This window comes from Polyodon spathula, chromosome 52 (assembly GCF_017654505.1).
Source record: "Polyodon spathula isolate WHYD16114869_AA chromosome 52, ASM1765450v1, whole genome shotgun sequence".
NCBI classification, from domain to species: domain Eukaryota; kingdom Metazoa; phylum Chordata; class Actinopteri; order Acipenseriformes; family Polyodontidae; genus Polyodon; species Polyodon spathula.
The window spans coordinates 1,899,692-1,917,474 of record NC_054585.1 but is presented as its reverse complement, the minus strand read 5'-3'; the positions used below and the strand labels follow the sequence as shown (position 1 = coordinate 1,917,474).

Sequence of the window (17,783 nt, the reverse complement as noted above, 5' to 3'; positions counted from 1 at the left end):
GGCTTCTTTCCTGTCATAAACCAACCAGTAGCTTCCCATGAAACATGCTGTGACCCAGAAGACACTGCTGAAATGAAAGTATAACAACATGTATGTCTAAAACTAAAATACATCTGTGCTGTAACATGTGCTTCTTGTAAATAGCACATTTGAGACCCAATTAGCTAACGGAAGTATGTGTAAGATTTATAATATCGTTTTTTGTTATGGTTGCTGAGAGAGAGAGAGAGAGAGAGAGAGAGAGAGAGATCACTTGATTAAAAATTGTAATAGGTTAATTTATGGGCAGTAGTTGGTTAATTGCTTAAAGTGTTGGTTAAGGTTAACTGTTAACTCCTTTTAAGATTTTAAAGACTTAAATCCTTCCCTAATTCTTCATTTTCTAGTCTAAATAGATTCAGTTATTTCAGTCTGTTTTCACAGCTCATTCCTGTAAGAATTTGGATTAGTCTGGACTTCATTGGACTATTTCCCAGACTACAGTGACCATTTGTTACTGTACTGTGGTGATCAGAACTAGGCACGGTACTCGAAAGCCCTTTTCACACTGGCATACTCTACCCGCTGTCATGCGGGTCGGTTGCGTGATTTCACACTGCTTTTAATAAAGCAGGTTGGCCTGGTTGACAGAACATGTACACAATATTCGTGTCAATGCTCCGTAAGCACCCAAGCTTCTCTGGATTGAACCTTTGGCATAAATGTTGATTAGAGCAAATGCTTCTTCATCCCTGCTGCAATCTGGCTAATACTGTGTCTCAGTCAACAAAAAATCTGGCTAAACAGAAATGTTCCTTGCGGAAGTGAAACCTTTACACACATGAAGTGGGTCGCTGTAACCTGGGTCAACGCCGGTACAACCCATGTACGTGATTTTGCACTACAAGGGATTGTGACCCCGGTTGGAACCCGGTCAGGTGTGTCAGTGTGAAAGGTTCTGAAGTGTGGTCTCACCAGGGCATATACTGTACCTTAGCTTTGTGACAAACAGTAGGATCGTTTATTCTTATATTCTTTAGGGTGGAAGGTGACGTACTGGGTTAATACTCACAAGCACCACAGGAGATGCTTAGTTTTTTTGCTTCAAGTTTCTTACAGGCCTTAAAATTAATTACGTTTTGCTCTGCCCACGGCTGTAGTTCATGTGAGGCGTACTGCATGATATTTTTCCAAAGATACTGAATGACTTCCTTGTGATTCGTTTTACTATAGCTGTTAATTATATATTTTTTTAGGTTTAATAAAGCTGACACAATTCATAAAATGCTGCAATTGTATCTGGAGCTACAAGGCTTTCAGTTTTATGTCACTCTGATTTCCTGTTAAAATGTAAAGACTTTGTAGTACCTGAAACAAGATTGTTTCTGGGGTTCGACAAACAGGCATTATCACTTTCCATAACAGAGTCAATAGGGTGTAACGACACCCTGGACAGCACATTCGACGTGGCAGTGTCTGCAAGGTCTTTTCATTACTGGATGGTTATAGGACCATACTGTAACTCATTGATTGCTATTTCTGCTTTCCGCATGGTGGAAATAAATTGACTGTATTATATTTTGCTTCATCTTTTCAGTGAAACAGTTGCTGCATTAGAGCTTCCCACTGAATAAAGTCATTGCATGCCTTAAAAATAAAAAATGACCTGATATGATATGAATAATTTAAATTGTAATGTCGTTTTTTTGCATGTTTACTTATGGCAACGTATTCTTTAGTTTAAATCACTTTGTCCAAAGAATTGCAGAGAAAGTCAAAACAGATTAATTATTATTGTTATGCTAACCATACATTCATTTCAGATTTGTTTCTTTTATTCTCATTGCATTTTTTTCATTAATGCTTAGTTGTAATGAATTAAAAAGCAAACACGTTTAATAAAAGGGAATCTAAAAATAACATTACAGCTGTCATTTTGCGCTGTTACTTTTTTGTCAGGCTTATTTGTACGCTTCACATGCTTTCTGTTTGGGAGTGTAATCAATCTAATCCCAGTTTTCCTGTTTCTATTTTTATTTTTTTTAAATCCGACCATCAAGCCTTAGATAAGAGTGCACTGAAAGGCAGTCTAGCTTTTTGATTTGAGGTGGGATTAAAGGGATTTGAAACAATCTCATTTTTTTATTTTATTTTTTTTATTTGTGTTATGCTTTCTGACCTGTAACAAAGTGGTGCTGCAGGAAGTATAGCTGTCAGGGGGAAACAAGTTGTAAAAAGAGAGGTCGCTTGTGTCCCTACAGCTCGAGCCACAGGTGGGGGATGTAAACACACAGGTTTATCAACAAGGTCTTTTTTTATGAAAGGATGCAGTATAAAACGTTGAGTTGGTACTGTAGTTCGTAACACACACATACATTTACTAAATGTGTTACATGTAATTTTTACTTAACATTACACTAATTACTATGATATACCGTCCATTTACACAGCGTTCATGGAGTTGACACTCGACAAGAAAAATTCAGGACTTGCCTGAAATGAGACCATAACATAACAGACAAAAAAGCTCAAGATTTTGATACAGTGTTATCCATTGTATCTTGTGTAAAAGGTAACACAGACATTTTTGAGACATTGGACATTTGTTTTGGACATGTAAATTGATAGACATGGTTTAGCCTACATCACTGGCTTATTCTGAGTACAATGGAAGATGTACTGTAATTCACATTTGTTTGCTTTGAAGTTAATAAGTGTATTCCCTTTTTGGCCTTTGTGGTTGATATGGAAAGCTGTCTATGGAAAATGCACAGTGAATGGCATTATTTTGCAGTCAGCAGACTTTCTAGTATAAGTGTACATATTGATCCCTAAAGACACTATAAAGATAGCTTTGGACTTTCAAATGTAAATTAAGAAGGCAACAGCAGGCAGCAGCCATGGGGCCATCTTAAAAATGCCATTTCTGGATTTCCATTAATAACATTGGCAGCCTAATTTTATGTTTTAGCCTTTATCTTCACACTGCATTATACTATGAAAGTAATTAAAAATGTAAACATTTATGCCAAAACAACCCCCTCACCCCCATGCCTTTCTGCTAGAATTATTTTGGCTTTAAGCTTGTAATTAAATGTTGCAATATATGCTTTATTACCAATAAAGAAACATTAGCATGGAATTGGTAAATGGTAAAGTACGTTCTAAACCATTTATAGATTGACTGACTGAAAAATACAAGTAATCCTAAATACATAGTTGTGATAAATAACATCTGTAGGGTGACAACATTGTACATTTTGTCAAGTTTTGGAATAGGAAGAAATAATTACTGCACATGTGGTTAGTTAGGGTAGAGCTAGGGTACACTGGCAAATTTAAACACAAATAATTTAATAAGTTACATGTCTGCAGCCATGTGACTTCTTTATTTTGACAAATCTATCTTCTGGCCAGCATCAAGCTAAAACAGATTAATCCTTTGATTAATCCCTATTCATTTTTTGTTCTGCAGAGTAGTGATATGGATCAGTTGAGCTACACAAAGGATCAGGTTTACTTGGAGGTGGTGGGGCTGGCTGGGTGCAGCTAATGTGTTCATTGTTTTGTAAGTTAACTGCAGTACAGTTGTTTATTGTTAATTCAGTGTTTATTTAAAGCTTAAGACAAATTTAGACACATTTAAACATGACTAGAGATGACCATAACTACTTTGCTAGAAGTCTTTAGTTTTGTAGTGTTTAAAAAAAATATATATCTTAAAAAAATAAATAAGAAAGCAGAGCATGCCACAAGTTTACTACTGTAAATACGGCTGCACCCCCAAGTATGGACTTTATAAAATGGGTTACGGCTAAGTGTGTAATATTGTGCACTAATTGAAAGTTAAATTTAGAGCATTGGTTTAAAAAAAAAAAAAAAAAAAAAAAAACACCTTGATCTGAAACAATAGTTTAGTAAACTACAGTATTCATTTGTCCTTCCAGAGTTATCAAGGGAGCCAGGTTGTACCAGAGAATTTATAAAAAGGCTTGGATAAATGAAGTGCTGTGCTTGGCTTAACAAGATCACATGACCGTGCGGTAAGAATTGTCTTACTGCATGGCTATGACATCATAGACCAACTTACTTCCCTGATCTATTAATATTACTACATCTTAACAATGATCAAAACAGTGTTTCTGTAGGTAAAAATGTCAACAGACACTGAAACCGCATTAAAATCACCCGACAAGCAATGTTTGTTTCATCTCTGTCACTAAGAATTACAGAAAAATGGCAAATGTTTAGTCAGAGAACAGAACAAAGAAGACTCTGAGGTAAGCAGTAGCACTATACTTTATTCAAAAGCCATGTGAGAAATCACCACGCAAGTCTCACTCAGCATGTAATATATATGCAGCAGTGGCATCTACTTATTAAACTAAATATCGATTATAAAACTAACTAGTGAGTATGCAATGTTTAAGTTAGACACTACAGATGCATCTCACCACTACCTTCTGATTTCAGAAACATATTTAAAACAAAATTAAAATCTCTCCTGCGCTCTTCTGACAGAACCGCTGGGCTTTTAAACAAGGTCGGGTCCGGCATAGAATGCCATTGTGCTCGCCGCGGACGGGAAGGAGTGCAGCACTGCGCAAACTGATGCGGAAGTCATTTAGTACACATATTATCTAATGCTGGTTTACAATCTAGGGTGGCCCTGCATGCTGCTGTAAGGAAGCAGGCTCATGTCAGTCTACATCTCTATCTCCCTCTCACTCCTTGAGCCATCCTTCACCTTTTTTATTTATTTTTTTAGTTATTTATGTGTGCTTTGTTTTTTTCCACCATTCCTTTTTTGTCTGGTTTTGTGATCTTTCTTTCTCCTCCATCTCCTTTCTACTTTTCTTCCTGTTTAATGATTAGAGGGTAGATGTATAATAGAAGAAATTCATGTTATGTTGCCATTGTACAAGGCTGCTCTCGCCACGAAACGTAACGATTAAAAAGAAACAGCCAATCACTATAAAAAAGAAAAAAGAACAACTAGAATTGTAAATGAGAATTTTTATTTTTCTATTTGAAAGTTGTAAAATACAAATCATTGTATTTTTGGCTACTGTAAAACTTCACAATTGTAATATATAAATCATTGTCCTTTTTATGTTCATGTTATATAGCTAATTGTAAGGATGTCTATTAAAACAAAAGGCAACTGTTTGAAGGAAAGAGCACTGTACTCAAGATACAATATTTTAACCTTCAGAAAGTTTTCTTTTTGGCAAAATTGCATTGGTAATTAGAACTTTATTTTTTAGGATTGCATACAAGCCATTTCTTTTGTAATGCACAAAGTAGCATTAATCACAAATAGAGGCATGTGGGTAATTTTTAGAGGTGATTTTGTTTTATTCTACCATGAGCTTGCAGCCCTGCAATACGTTTGTTTCTTACTTGTACAAAAGTCACTGTGTGCTCCTGGCAAACCAGTATATTTATTTTTTAACCTCAACGGTTGAATGGTTTTCTTGTACAGGCATCTCAACCTGAGTGTCAGGCCAAAGCCGCTCCCGGCCCTGGTCAGGAGTGGAGTCCCAGAGGCGCTGAGGGGAGAGGTCTGGCAGCTCCTGGCTGGCTGCCACACCAACGACCACCAGGTCGAGGAATACAGGACCCTTATCACCAAGGTAAGAGGCAGCTTTCAACATATTCAACACACGAAACACAACTTCATCCACTTAAGCAACTTAAGAAAGTATACAATTAGGCAAACCTTTTGAAATTTGATCATACAAGAAAACCTAACCTTTTTGCCACCACACTGTTGAAGACTTAAATGAGCTTTGTTGAGACAGTGACTTCACATTGCAGGGCTATATAAACACTGTGTGCTAAATGTCTTGGTGACCTTTATGTTGCGCTCTAACCTAAGACCAAGGACTTCATGTGACTTAAGTTTTCTGCTGTAAATGCAGTTTGAATACACAGCAATATTATATGAGTCAAGTTTCCATTCCATTTTATTTCACATTTACAAACCATTCTTAATAGTCTGCCCTTGTATGTTTTGTTTTTGTTAAAAAAAAAAAATTGTCTGTATTAAGTACTGTCCTTTTCTTTATGCAAGCACTGTAGGGTTAGATGACTATAGTGACTATTACATTTACCACTTCTAAGGCTCAACACCTCACTTGTATAATAGTATATATTAGTTCCTTTTGTGACTTCCTTATAGTATCTCCTATATGGTGTTGCAGCGATGGAATGGGGCTGTTCCCTTTCAAGTACGAAATGTAACCATTACCGTATGGGTATTTACCTCCTAAAGACCCCCAAAACCTGAATAAGGTATGACAAAGCTGTTCACAGAGCCTGTGACACGTTTTTATTGAGACGTTGTTATACTGACTTTCCCGGGCATACGTGCCTGACGAAAATAAAGCACCGCTGTTGGGTGCCCCTATTACACCAGGGCATGTGTTTCGTCCCGCGGTCCACAAAGGAGCTGGTTTTGGCTACTTCCCAAATGACCACCTCCAGTGCGCAAACCAGTGGCAAACTGGCATCCTAGGCCCCAGCAGCCTCAAACAATGGCACAGTCGGCTGCACTGGTGATGTTCAGAACCGGTCCACAGCTGCTCGCTGGGGAGGCTTTAATAGGTCCCGCCGCTCGGTACAGAGACAGAAGTCCCAGGCCAAGCCACAAGCCAAGCAGCAGCCCTAGGAGTTTGCTGCCACAGGCCCAGGGCCCCTTTTCAGGGAGTGTTGGTGTACCACGGACATCTGGGCTTTTACTACCATTCAGACTGGCTACTCCCTGCAGTTCAAACACAATCCCCCTCCCTATTGGGGTTAAACATTATTTAATTTGCCATTTTGTGTGATTATTACTGTGCAACAAAACAAAAGGGTTTTAGGCAGCAGTCTGCTTTGAAATACAAAGCACAAGCATTTGAGATTAAAAATAAGGGGGGGGGGGGTTAACCAGCAGTGTTGTTTTTTAACGGTGGATTTTGTGTTTCATGTCAACCAGTTTGTGAAACTGGGGGCTTTCCATCCACCTCTTTCCAGTTTGACAGGGAGCGACTGCTCCATACGCTGTATTCAGTGTTGGCCCTGGCGTACTACATTGACAGGACAAAAAGTCCCATGGTCAAGCCCTGTCTAAGCAGAGGCTGTCCAAATGGATAGCAGACATGATCAATACTGCCTGTGTGCTGGCCAACTTGCCCCTTCCAGAAAAGCTTACTGTCCATTCCACTAGGGGCATGGCAATTTCGTGGGCTTTATTCCAGCGTGCATCTGCCAAAGACATGCAATGCAGCGGTGTGGGCTACTCCCCATACATTTACTAGGTCCTAAAGACTGAATGTCGGGGATCCTCAAAACCCTGGTTTTGGAACTGTTAAGGATGGCTTCTCAGTGGACTGGCAGAGTTTCTCCCTCCATTTTTTAGCCCTAGCTACTTGTTTCTGGGATTCCGTATGGTAAAGCACAGGGCAGCCTCTCGGCTTAGCCTTGTAGCATTCCAGTCCTTCTGCAATATTGTCCTTGTGGCGGCTTTGGTACCCATGCAGTAATGGTTACATTTCGTACTTGAAAGGGAACGTTAGGTTATTATCATAACCCTGATTCCCTGAATTAGAAATGTAACCATTAACCTTCAAGGTCGCTGTGTCCATGATTGCAGGAGGCTTAAAGGAAAAATGACGCTGAGATCTGTGAGTGCAGTGCTTTTGTGCCCTCGGAGGCGGGCCGTGACTGCGTCGCAGGCTCTGCGAACTGCTTTGTTATATCTTATTAGGAGGTAAATATCTCTGCGGTAATGGCTACATTTCTATTTCAGGGAACCAGGGTTATAACGTTTTGTTCTCAGAAACGCATTTCTAGTTTGGTTTGTGTTTGGAGATTTTGTGTAGAACCTCTTACTGCTGCATATTGCTCAGAGGGATGTAGTATCAAGCAGGTTTTAAGTATATTGAAGCTTGATTTACATGCAGCTAAAAAAATTATGTACAGAACAATGTAGTAAACATACAGCAAGTCAAATGAACATGATTGTGGGAAACTGTTACAGTGAAGTACTCCCACCATGACGGCTGGTGTTTAAATTTGAAGAACGCTGTGGTGGAGTTTAGTCAGTTGGTTAAAGGAGGATTTTTCCTGCAACAAGAATAAGTTAGTTGCCAAAGGAATTGAGCTGTTACATATAAATAAAACAGCATTTGAGGTCATCTTGTACAAATATTTACAATGTAGATTAGATTTCCAGCTCATTAAAACCAGGATATTTTGGTATATGCAAACATGATAAGCTATTCACGCAACAGAACAAATTCATTGCATTCTGAGTGTTGTGCACTGTGTGGTATTTACACCATTGTATTATTGAATACTGCCTTTACAGACTTTACAGAGTTTTGCCATATTGGGGCATTAAAAGGATATGTAAATTGTAACATGCAGGCATAATGTAGACATAAACTGTTGTATTTAGAACAGTTGTTCTATTCATTATTACAGAACAATGGTGGTGACATTTTTATTTCACAGTTGGTCTTTGTACTGTAAAACTAGTGCCATACGGTTTTTATTTATTTATTTTTTAACAATTTTATTCATCAAGCCTTGTTCTAGAAGAACTGGATCTTGTAGGTCAAGGTCGATAACAGCGCTATTTCTTGCAGCAAAGATTTTAACTTGTAATCTAACACTAAAATGGTAATTTACTCCTCTAGGCTTCCAATGCAGTAGCGCATGGCTAGTGCAGTGATGCACCAATACTGTGACAAAAATACTAAGCATGTTTGGATTGAGGGCTTTAAAAAAAAAAAAAAAAAAAAGTTAAAAGGACAAATTACCATTACTGGGAATGTCGTTTTTTGTCTCTTTAAACAAGATAATTAGACATACATCTTGATTTTATTATAGTATGCTACAATACAGACTTATTTTGTTAAATATGTATATACAATATGAGAATATTCCTGTATTTGTACATTGTGCAAACAGTTCATGTAATTTCAATTACTTACTTGAATCATTTGCACAATATTGCAAATTAAATGGATTTTGACCAAACTCATTGCTTAGTCTAATCATTAATCATGAATTAAGCTGATGTCAAGGCCTGCTATGTGGAGAGTCAATGCTTTTCAATGGGGCATTTATACTCTATGGGGCAAGCTTCAATTGCACATGTCATGTGAAATGAGGTTCAAATAGACTTGCTAGATTTTTAGGAATAGATTCAAATGTTTAATGAAACCTTGCAAATTGGAGAAACACAGCTCATGTTTTCTACATTTTAGAATGGCTATTGTGTTATAGAGAAAGCATCAGCAAAAAGCTTTTGTGTTGCTTTTATATGCTTATCGGAAGAGTCAATTCTAAGCTTGTCAAGCGCTGTTGTTCTGGTTATTGTTTGAAAGCCGAAAGCAGAACCGCTTTCTAAGCTGCACAATACAAACTGCCACTTATTGTTTTACAACTGCAAGGGAGAAGATTGTTATCTTTGTAACAACCCAAAGAAATTCCATTTTCACCTTCACTCAAAACAGACACATTTTCTGGGCTAACCCTTACCGTTTGAGTAGTTTTTGTTAAAATATTGGTAAACAACTTTGAAAGTGTAAAACACAAATATAAATTTTTTGGGTGCCAACCCTTAATAAAGTCTTTCACCAAGTAGAGGGGGCGTGATCTAATTAGATAACACCTTTAGAAATGAAAGATCCACTTTAATATTTTATACAACCCATTTCTCAGCTGCATTTTAAACTAGCTTCTTTTAAAAATGACAAATGCACAGGCTAGACGCCTATTACATGAAGCACCTTTTTGAAATGGCTCGCTGCAAAGCGAAGTGCAGAAGTCTCAACGGCTGTTTTAAAATTTACTGATTACTGTCCTTGTTAAGTGTAATTTTCATGCCATACTCCTGAGTTTGCCTGGATTTAAAATTAAGCTGATACTTGAGTGTGTAGCTTGCTATGGAAAGCAGATGGAAAAACACAATAATTGGTGCAAAGTTATAATAATAATGCTGAACTGTTTTGAACCTCTGTACTGTTACTGTAAGGTTATCATCGTTGACTTTTTTTAACAGTAGTTTACCTGTAACTATAAAACACTCAAGTTTGGAATTTAGAAATACTGAAATAACCTACATTTATTTAAATGACAAACATTTATACAAGCATGTGATAGTACTTTATTTGGAATTTAGCTACACCCGATGGGGGAGGGAAGTGGAACCACCAGGCCAATATACTGTGCTGTATTGTACTTGGCTGATCGCTTTGAAGGCAGAAGGCTGTGTTCAGGATCCTGTGCAAGGTTGCAGTAGCTGATCCGTTACATTTTGCAGTTGTTTGTGACAAAGGTGGGGTGGGTGACTGTTCAGGTGATATAAGACGAGTACAAGTGTAGGATCAGGAGGGTTACGTGGTGAGGTATTGAACCTTCAAGAAAGTGGGGTTGTTTACAGTTGCAGAACACAAAACCAAATTGTCTTTACATTTAGGTTTTTTTTTTTTGAGCTGTGTGTTCTAATGCATATGGATTTGAAGAACATGCATTTTTAGACTGTCCATAAATGTAAATAAGGTGTCAAATGTTAACCCTTTGCTGTCCTATGTCGGATCTGGTCCATACAATTTGTCTTTTCCAGCCCAATGTCGGACCCTGTCCGTCCTCATCAAAACAACGTCAAGCTCAGGTCCCTAGTTGTTTTTTCTCCGGAGAAAGCTGACAAAAGCTTTCAATGGCCAAGAGAAGCCAAAAAAAAACCCCAAAAAAACACAGACATAACATGGACAAACAAGATAGCTGCTTCTGCATCCAGCGCTCAAAGAAAATTGCAGACATTTGCCAAGCTTTTTGAAATGTTATAGTAATAAAATGATGACTTGGATAGTATTATTGAGGAGTTTGGTGATAAAAAGAGTGATCAGGAGATGATTTATCAGTGTGCACTACTATGAAGAGATATATGATAAATACAGAGAACAAGGAGTGGGGCAGAACAGTGTGTCCTGTTGCTATGCAGTGCCTTTTAAACCTGTTTTACTGTGAATGAAATTACTTTTAAACAGCGTGTGTAAAATAAATAGCTTGTTTGAAAATAAATAGGACCTGACACGCCTGACAGGCCCTGAATAAATGGATCTCAAAGGGTTAAGCATAGTTAGCAAATACATTATGCATCATGGATTTGTCCCTCATACAGGAACAAAGCAGCAGAAATTGTATTATGTGATGAATGCTTTTGTGATGCGTGCATCAAGAAGAAAAACAGATAAGTGATGTGTTCCAAAATGCACATTTACCAGCCACTTGAAGCCTTTCTGTCTTGCTTGTTCTGATGCTTAGTGTGATTGTATGTCATAGTTGTTATACTATGGATGTGGTCATTGTTAAAAAGCCTTGCCCCACAGTAAAAGTAAAGAAGCAGCTAAAACATATTAAGAACCACATTTCTGATGTGTGGCTGGGTAGAGGCTCGTGTCAAGTGAAATGAGTCCACAACACTGTTTTGCACAAATGGTAAGGCCCTGCTTGACAGAGACCCAGAAATGAATAGCAGGGTGTGTTGAGTGAGAAGAAACGTCAGAATGTTTCAAGGCGGCCAAAATGTTCAGCAAATTTACCAGTGGAAGTGTACCTCCGTGCAGTTGTTCTTTTTCAGCATTGCGGCCTATTCAATTAATCTAAATGTTGGTGGCTCTAAACACTGTCATCCTTTTAGATCACTGGTTTCCAGCCTTGGTCCCGGGGACCCCATTTTGTCTTCTGGTTTTCATTCCAACAGAGCTCTCAGTTACTTTGCTTAATTAGACAGTCTTACTTGTTTTCAGCTCTTAAACAGTTGCAGTTTTAAAGTTACTACAAGTTAGCTATAACATTTTATAAGTAACTTGAACTCTGCAACTGTTTAGGAGCTGGAAACAATTAAAAAGGTCTAATTTAAGCACATTATTAGTTCAATCAAGGGTCTAGTTAAGTAATTGAGAATTCATGGAATGAAAACCAGCAGACACAGTGGGACACAGGTTAATAGGCTGCATTTAAATAAATTGCTATGGGGAGTTAGCCAGCACTGCTGTTCCATATTCTGACACCTGTCAGTCAAATTGGATGATGGTTAAAAGCTCAATAATCAAGAATGCAGGCAAGCCTGGCTCTTCTGCTTAGTTGTTAAGATGCTTTATTGCAGTATACAGGTTAGCTGGCTCTCACAGCTCCGCCCTGCTGCACATGGTAATGCTAAGATTGTGGCTGTCTACCCACTAGAAAATCCAAATTGCTAGGGGATAGATACAGATGCATGCACAGCTACTGCATTGGCATACTTATTTTTGTTCATTTGAACAGCAGTTTTCCCATCCCAAATAGTAGCATGCTAGATGTTTCTTCTACTATATAGTTTTTTTTTCTTCCTCTGTTCAAAATCTTCAATGTTTGTTGACAGAGTTAATACAAAGTTCAAGACCATGAATTAATGGCCTGTCTGTCTCCATTTGGAAGCTGCACAGCAGATATTGATGACTCACTCATGCCCTGTAAAATCACTTACTCCGTCTTCCTGAATAAGACACTTTTTAAATGCGGCACAGAAGAGAAAGCGTGCTGCTTGGGGGAATCTGATGTTTGTCTTGGTTCTTGGACTGCTACATTGTTCTCACTCATCTTCCTGTGCCCTTCCATGTGATAGGAATCCACTTGGAAATAGGAAAACACTTAGGCTTACTGTGGGTCAGATTATTTTAATGGAAACACACATGTTGTCAGCTGTGCTGTTAAAATGACTTGCAGGCTTTTATTCCATGGCATACTACAGCTGTTTGTTTTCAGATGTAGAAACTGTGCATTCAGGCTTCAGACAATGCTAACTTTTTCAGCAATGCTGACCTGTACACAGGTCCAGGATGGAGAGCTCCACTCAAAACTGCAGACCTCTATTGTTTCATAGTGACTATAACTCCACTAAAAATAGAAGAGTACTAATCGTGTGTATGCTCTTATATATCCACAACCAAGTATGTTTACTGTGTAAGGCACTGGTTATCCAAGGATCATGCAGATCACTTCCCCATTTATCTATTTACCTTTTTTGTGCTTCTTGTGCTCATTGCTGGTTCATGAGAACATTCTTGGCAAACCACAACAGGTACTGTATGCAGTATGCCGTGGCAGTGATTCTATACTATAATTTAAGATATTGCTGGATACCTGGATTTTAAGCATCATGCGCAAGTCAGCTACTGTCAGATTTCAAGGTAACTAAGCAATCCTCACCAAAAAATGGCATACGTTATTAAGAATGGTGAATGTTTCTGTTTGATTGCGCTTGTATTCATGCAGACTCTGCATCTCATCTGATGAATTGCACTGCAGCCAGTGCCAGATACACACCCTAAACCAGCATTTGTTTAAGCATAAAACAGCACTTTTTGATATAAAGCTACAATGCACAATACATCTGTCCTGCTGACTCATTTGACTAGTTATTCACAGATCATACAAGGCATCAATCGCTGTCTAGCTGAATAAAAATGTTAAGTTTGGCCTAGAAAAAATGTTAAGTTTGGCCTAGATGTACATTATTTTCCCTGTTATGGATTTTTAACTGCTTTGCCCTTGTTAAGCTGCAGTATGTAGTATGTGTGCTGCAGAATGTAATAGAGCTTCAATAATTTCAGTTTCAAATTGATTGGCTCTCCTGGGTATTTGAAATGAGGCCTCAGGGCTTTGACATTATCAATTCTGTTTGGAGTTGTGTTATGTACAAGGGCACAACTTTATTGTGTTCTTGCAAGATCGAGTTGTAGTTGATTTTTTGATTTTTGCATCTATTAGAATGTTGATGTAATCTTGTAATCAAGAGGTCCCCAGTTCAAATCCCAGCTCAGCCACTGACTCATTGTGTGACCCTGAGCAAGTCACTTAACCTCCTTATGCTCTGTCTTTCGGGTGAGACGTTGTTGTAAGTGACTCTGCAGCTGATGCATAGTTGACACACCCTAGCTAAAATCATATAATTACACTACGTAACACAAGTTTTGTTCCTGGGTAGTAAGTGTTATTTCCTAATTGCTTATGCCTCAAAAGTATAGAAAATGTCTATTATTCCCCACAAACTTTGCTTTTGTGACCAGGACAGTGATATTTCAAAATATCACTATTTCCAATGGGAAAATGGGCAAATGTGTGTCTTTTCGTTCACATAAAGTCAGAAAAAAACAACATATGAATCCAAATTAACATGTATTTATACTAAAGTAATACAAAGATGACTACAAAAGATTTAGAAGTGAGTAGTTTTTCGAGATTTACAATTATATTGTATTTACAGTATAATTGTAAATCTCGAAAAACTACTCACTTCTAAATCTTTTGTAGTCATCTTTGTATTACTTTAGTATAAATACATGTTAATTTGGATTCATATGTTGTTTTTTTCTGACTTTATGTGAACGAAAAGACACACATTTGCCCATTTTCCCATTGGAAATAGTGATATTTTGAAATATCACTGTCCTGGTCACAAAAGCAAAGTTTGTGGGGAATAATAGACATTTTCTATACTTTTGAGGCATAAGCAATTAGGAAATAACACTTACTACCCAGGAACAAAAAAAAATATTTTTTTAGTTACACAGTGTTATTTAAATGGTCCTCTATATTTGACTGGACTGCATGGACACTTAAAACAAGGATTTCTATGTGTCTTACTTTTTCATGAGCTTTGGAAGGCTACTATATGTCTTTGATTTTATTAAACTCTGCAAGTTTGTTAAAAGGCTGTTCACGGAATAGTTTTTGCCAGATCTTGAGATGTTTGCTTTTTGATTTGAGAGAAGTTAGAAGCACTTGCTCTTGCAATGAGGGTAATAAGGATTTGCCCACAACAATGGAGGTGCTGTGTTTCCTATAGAAACACTGTGCTGCAGGATCACACAATTGAAAAGGTATTATTATTATTATTGTTATTATTACATACCTGTCAACTTTTGAAAATACCAAAGCGGGTGGGGACGGCGTGGTAGTAGGTGAACTTGCCTCCTGCACTGAATGCATGCCTGCCACAGGGCTCCCCTGGCTCCTAAACCCTGTTTGATACAGACAGGGGACAGCAGTAGCCACATACTGACCGTGACTTGCAGACATTAAAGGTTTCCTGACAAGGGGGCTTTTGCTTGTGTATTTGAAATTTCTCGACTTATGCTCAAGCAAATACAGTAAATCCTTCGAAAGGCACTGTGCAGGGGTGGAAATACACTGCAGTGTACTGAAGAGTATCCTAGGAATAGTTTCAGACCTTTTAGTCTTACATTTATACATTAACATCTGGTCTGGATTACAGTTAACATTAGATTTTCTTAAAATACATAAAATAGCTCAAATACGTTTAGTGACCTAAAAACAATTTAAGCAACATTTATGAAAAAAAAAAAGTCCCTAGTAAACCCTTAAAAATGTAATTGGGTCTTGGTGGCTGAGTAAATCTAGTCTGTTTATTTTCACATCACTCTTTTTAAAACTAAAAAGACACATGCAGAAATGAGAGAATACATGCAAGCAATTTTTAATTGAAAAGTAATTTATAATATTAGGATGCATGTACACTTTCATTTGGATAGAGGAACAGCATGGTTGATAGGGGCACCTAGTTCTTGGGTTTGCTTCGTTTAACTAAAATGGCCGATTGAAAGTTATGCATTACACGAATGGTTATGGCAATTTCTTGGCAAAAAAAAGGTAGATACAACAGGTTAACCTCATTGTGCTCTGTCCTTCGGATGAGGCATAAAACTGAAGTCCTATTGTAATTAAGAAATCTACGATGCTGATTCATAATTCTGAAGTCCTATTGTAATATATAGGTTATATATATATATATATATATATATATATATATATATATATATATATATATTATATTTTCTATATATATATATATATATATATATATATATATATATATATATATATATATATATATATATATATATATATATATATATATATATATATTATATATATATATATATATATATATATATATATATATATATATATATATATATATATATAATATATATATAATATATATATATCTAATATATATATGGGGGGAAAAAAGCCATAACAGCAGTGACGTGACATACAGAGAAACCATGGCATGGCTTGGCATGTTGGATTTTTTATGTATAAATTCTGTTGTAGCGATTACTGGAATGCCAAATGTGCTTGTTCATTTTCCAGTTCTGTGCTTCCTGGAGAAGTGCGTGGATAAAACGCCAAGAAAGAGAGCCATGACACAAGCCTGGCCAATGAAAATCTAACTGAAACCAATGCATTCATAAACTCAATTTAATGATATTGCAGTGCTTGCTCCCTGGTGAAAGATTGGAAGTTTCTTCAATCTCCCTGTTAAGCAGGAGATCGAGGACTGATGTCAGAGTTTAGTTGCAGTGAAATATGAGGATGAATTCCACCAAACAATAGTTCTGTAGCAAAAATTCAAATTTATAGATGTATTTGTCAAATATGATACCTGTGTACAAGTTGGACTTTGTCACACAAAGACTTGAAGACATGGTTCATCTGGTCTTTTAAATGAATTTGTGGAAAGCTGCCAGACTACTGTGTGTATCCTCTTTGCTCATCCAAAACAATTGTTTATCAGTGAATTTATCAAGATGCTTCCAAATGCTAAGCTGGAGACGCAGCAATTAATTAATCCATCGACAGTGGATTGCAATTGATTTTATCGTGCAAGATTTGATTATAGATTCAGTGATGCATCCAACATGGGCCCTGTTGAAAGCAAACAGGTTTCAGTGATGTCAAGGGAAGCTGTTTATCCATCATTCAGTATAATACAATGTACTCTTGATTTTGGTTATTTCATTCATTTATTTTTATTTATTTATTTAAAACAAAATGTTCTTGATGCTTCAATTTATTTTAAATTATTACCAGTTGGCCTTTTAAAATGGTAGTATATTCTTTGACTTTCAATTCTGTTTTTCTCTGGTTTGAGTACCCCCTTGAGAAGCATAGTAAGCCATAACAACTAGCCTTGGGGTTGAATGACAAGAACATACAGTAGTGCCCTTGTGATGAACATTTGGTGGCTGTAGATCATGGTGGTCTACTTTTTTCATACTGGTAACTCAAATATCTTATTTCAGTCTATGCAGGGGATGTATAGTATGTTGCTAACATACATGTTTTAAATGTCTGCATGCATGCGATTAGTAAACATGTTCCCTGTTTTGACCATAACTTTGAAAACGGGTTGTTCTAACTCACTAGCTAATCAGAGAGGGTGAGTTTCCTGCAAATCTAATGGCTTTTATTTGAGTCGTGACCTCCCCTTTGTGCATTACGGCAGTAAAAAAAAAAAAAAAAAAGCCCTTCTAACAGCGCCTTTTATGTTTCAACAAACTAATCTTATATTCCAATCTTCAGTCATGTACCACTCTAAAACATGTGTTTCAGAAAGCAAAACACGTTGCTTCCTGTGGCTTTTCTTAGTGTGATTATTTGTTGGGCAGTTAAGCAATGTTCCCTTGATTTAGGAAAATGATTCGCCTTTTATTGTGCTCGCCCCTTGCTTAGCGTTTCTGAAAGCAGTGAGTTAATCCCTGCCCTCTTCTCTGGCCAAGGCGTTACTAAGTTTTAAGGCAGGGGTGTCCACAGTTGGCCTGTCCACTCCTGGTCTTTGTTCCATCCCTGTTTTTAAATTGTTTATTTGAACCAGTTAAACATCCATTAAGACCCTTAAGCAGTTAATGATACAATTTTAGCTGTGGAACCTGGAGTGGAATGGCCCTCCAGGACCA

At 37.3% G+C, this 17,783-nt stretch overlaps 1 protein-coding gene across 3 annotated transcripts in view; it reads left to right on the top strand.

Annotated features, from left to right (window-relative positions):
- Window positions 1-17,783, top strand: part of LOC121307082 (rab GTPase-activating protein 1-like) — a 113,439-nt gene that overhangs the window by 32,518 nt on the left and 63,138 nt on the right. For all 3 annotated transcript variants that reach the window (XM_041239196.1, XM_041239198.1, XM_041239197.1), the window contains one exon: window positions 5,465-5,615. In XM_041239196.1, coding sequence (XP_041095130.1) covers window positions 5,465-5,615 — 151 coding nt within the window. The remainder of the gene's footprint in view (window positions 1-5,464; window positions 5,616-17,783) is intronic.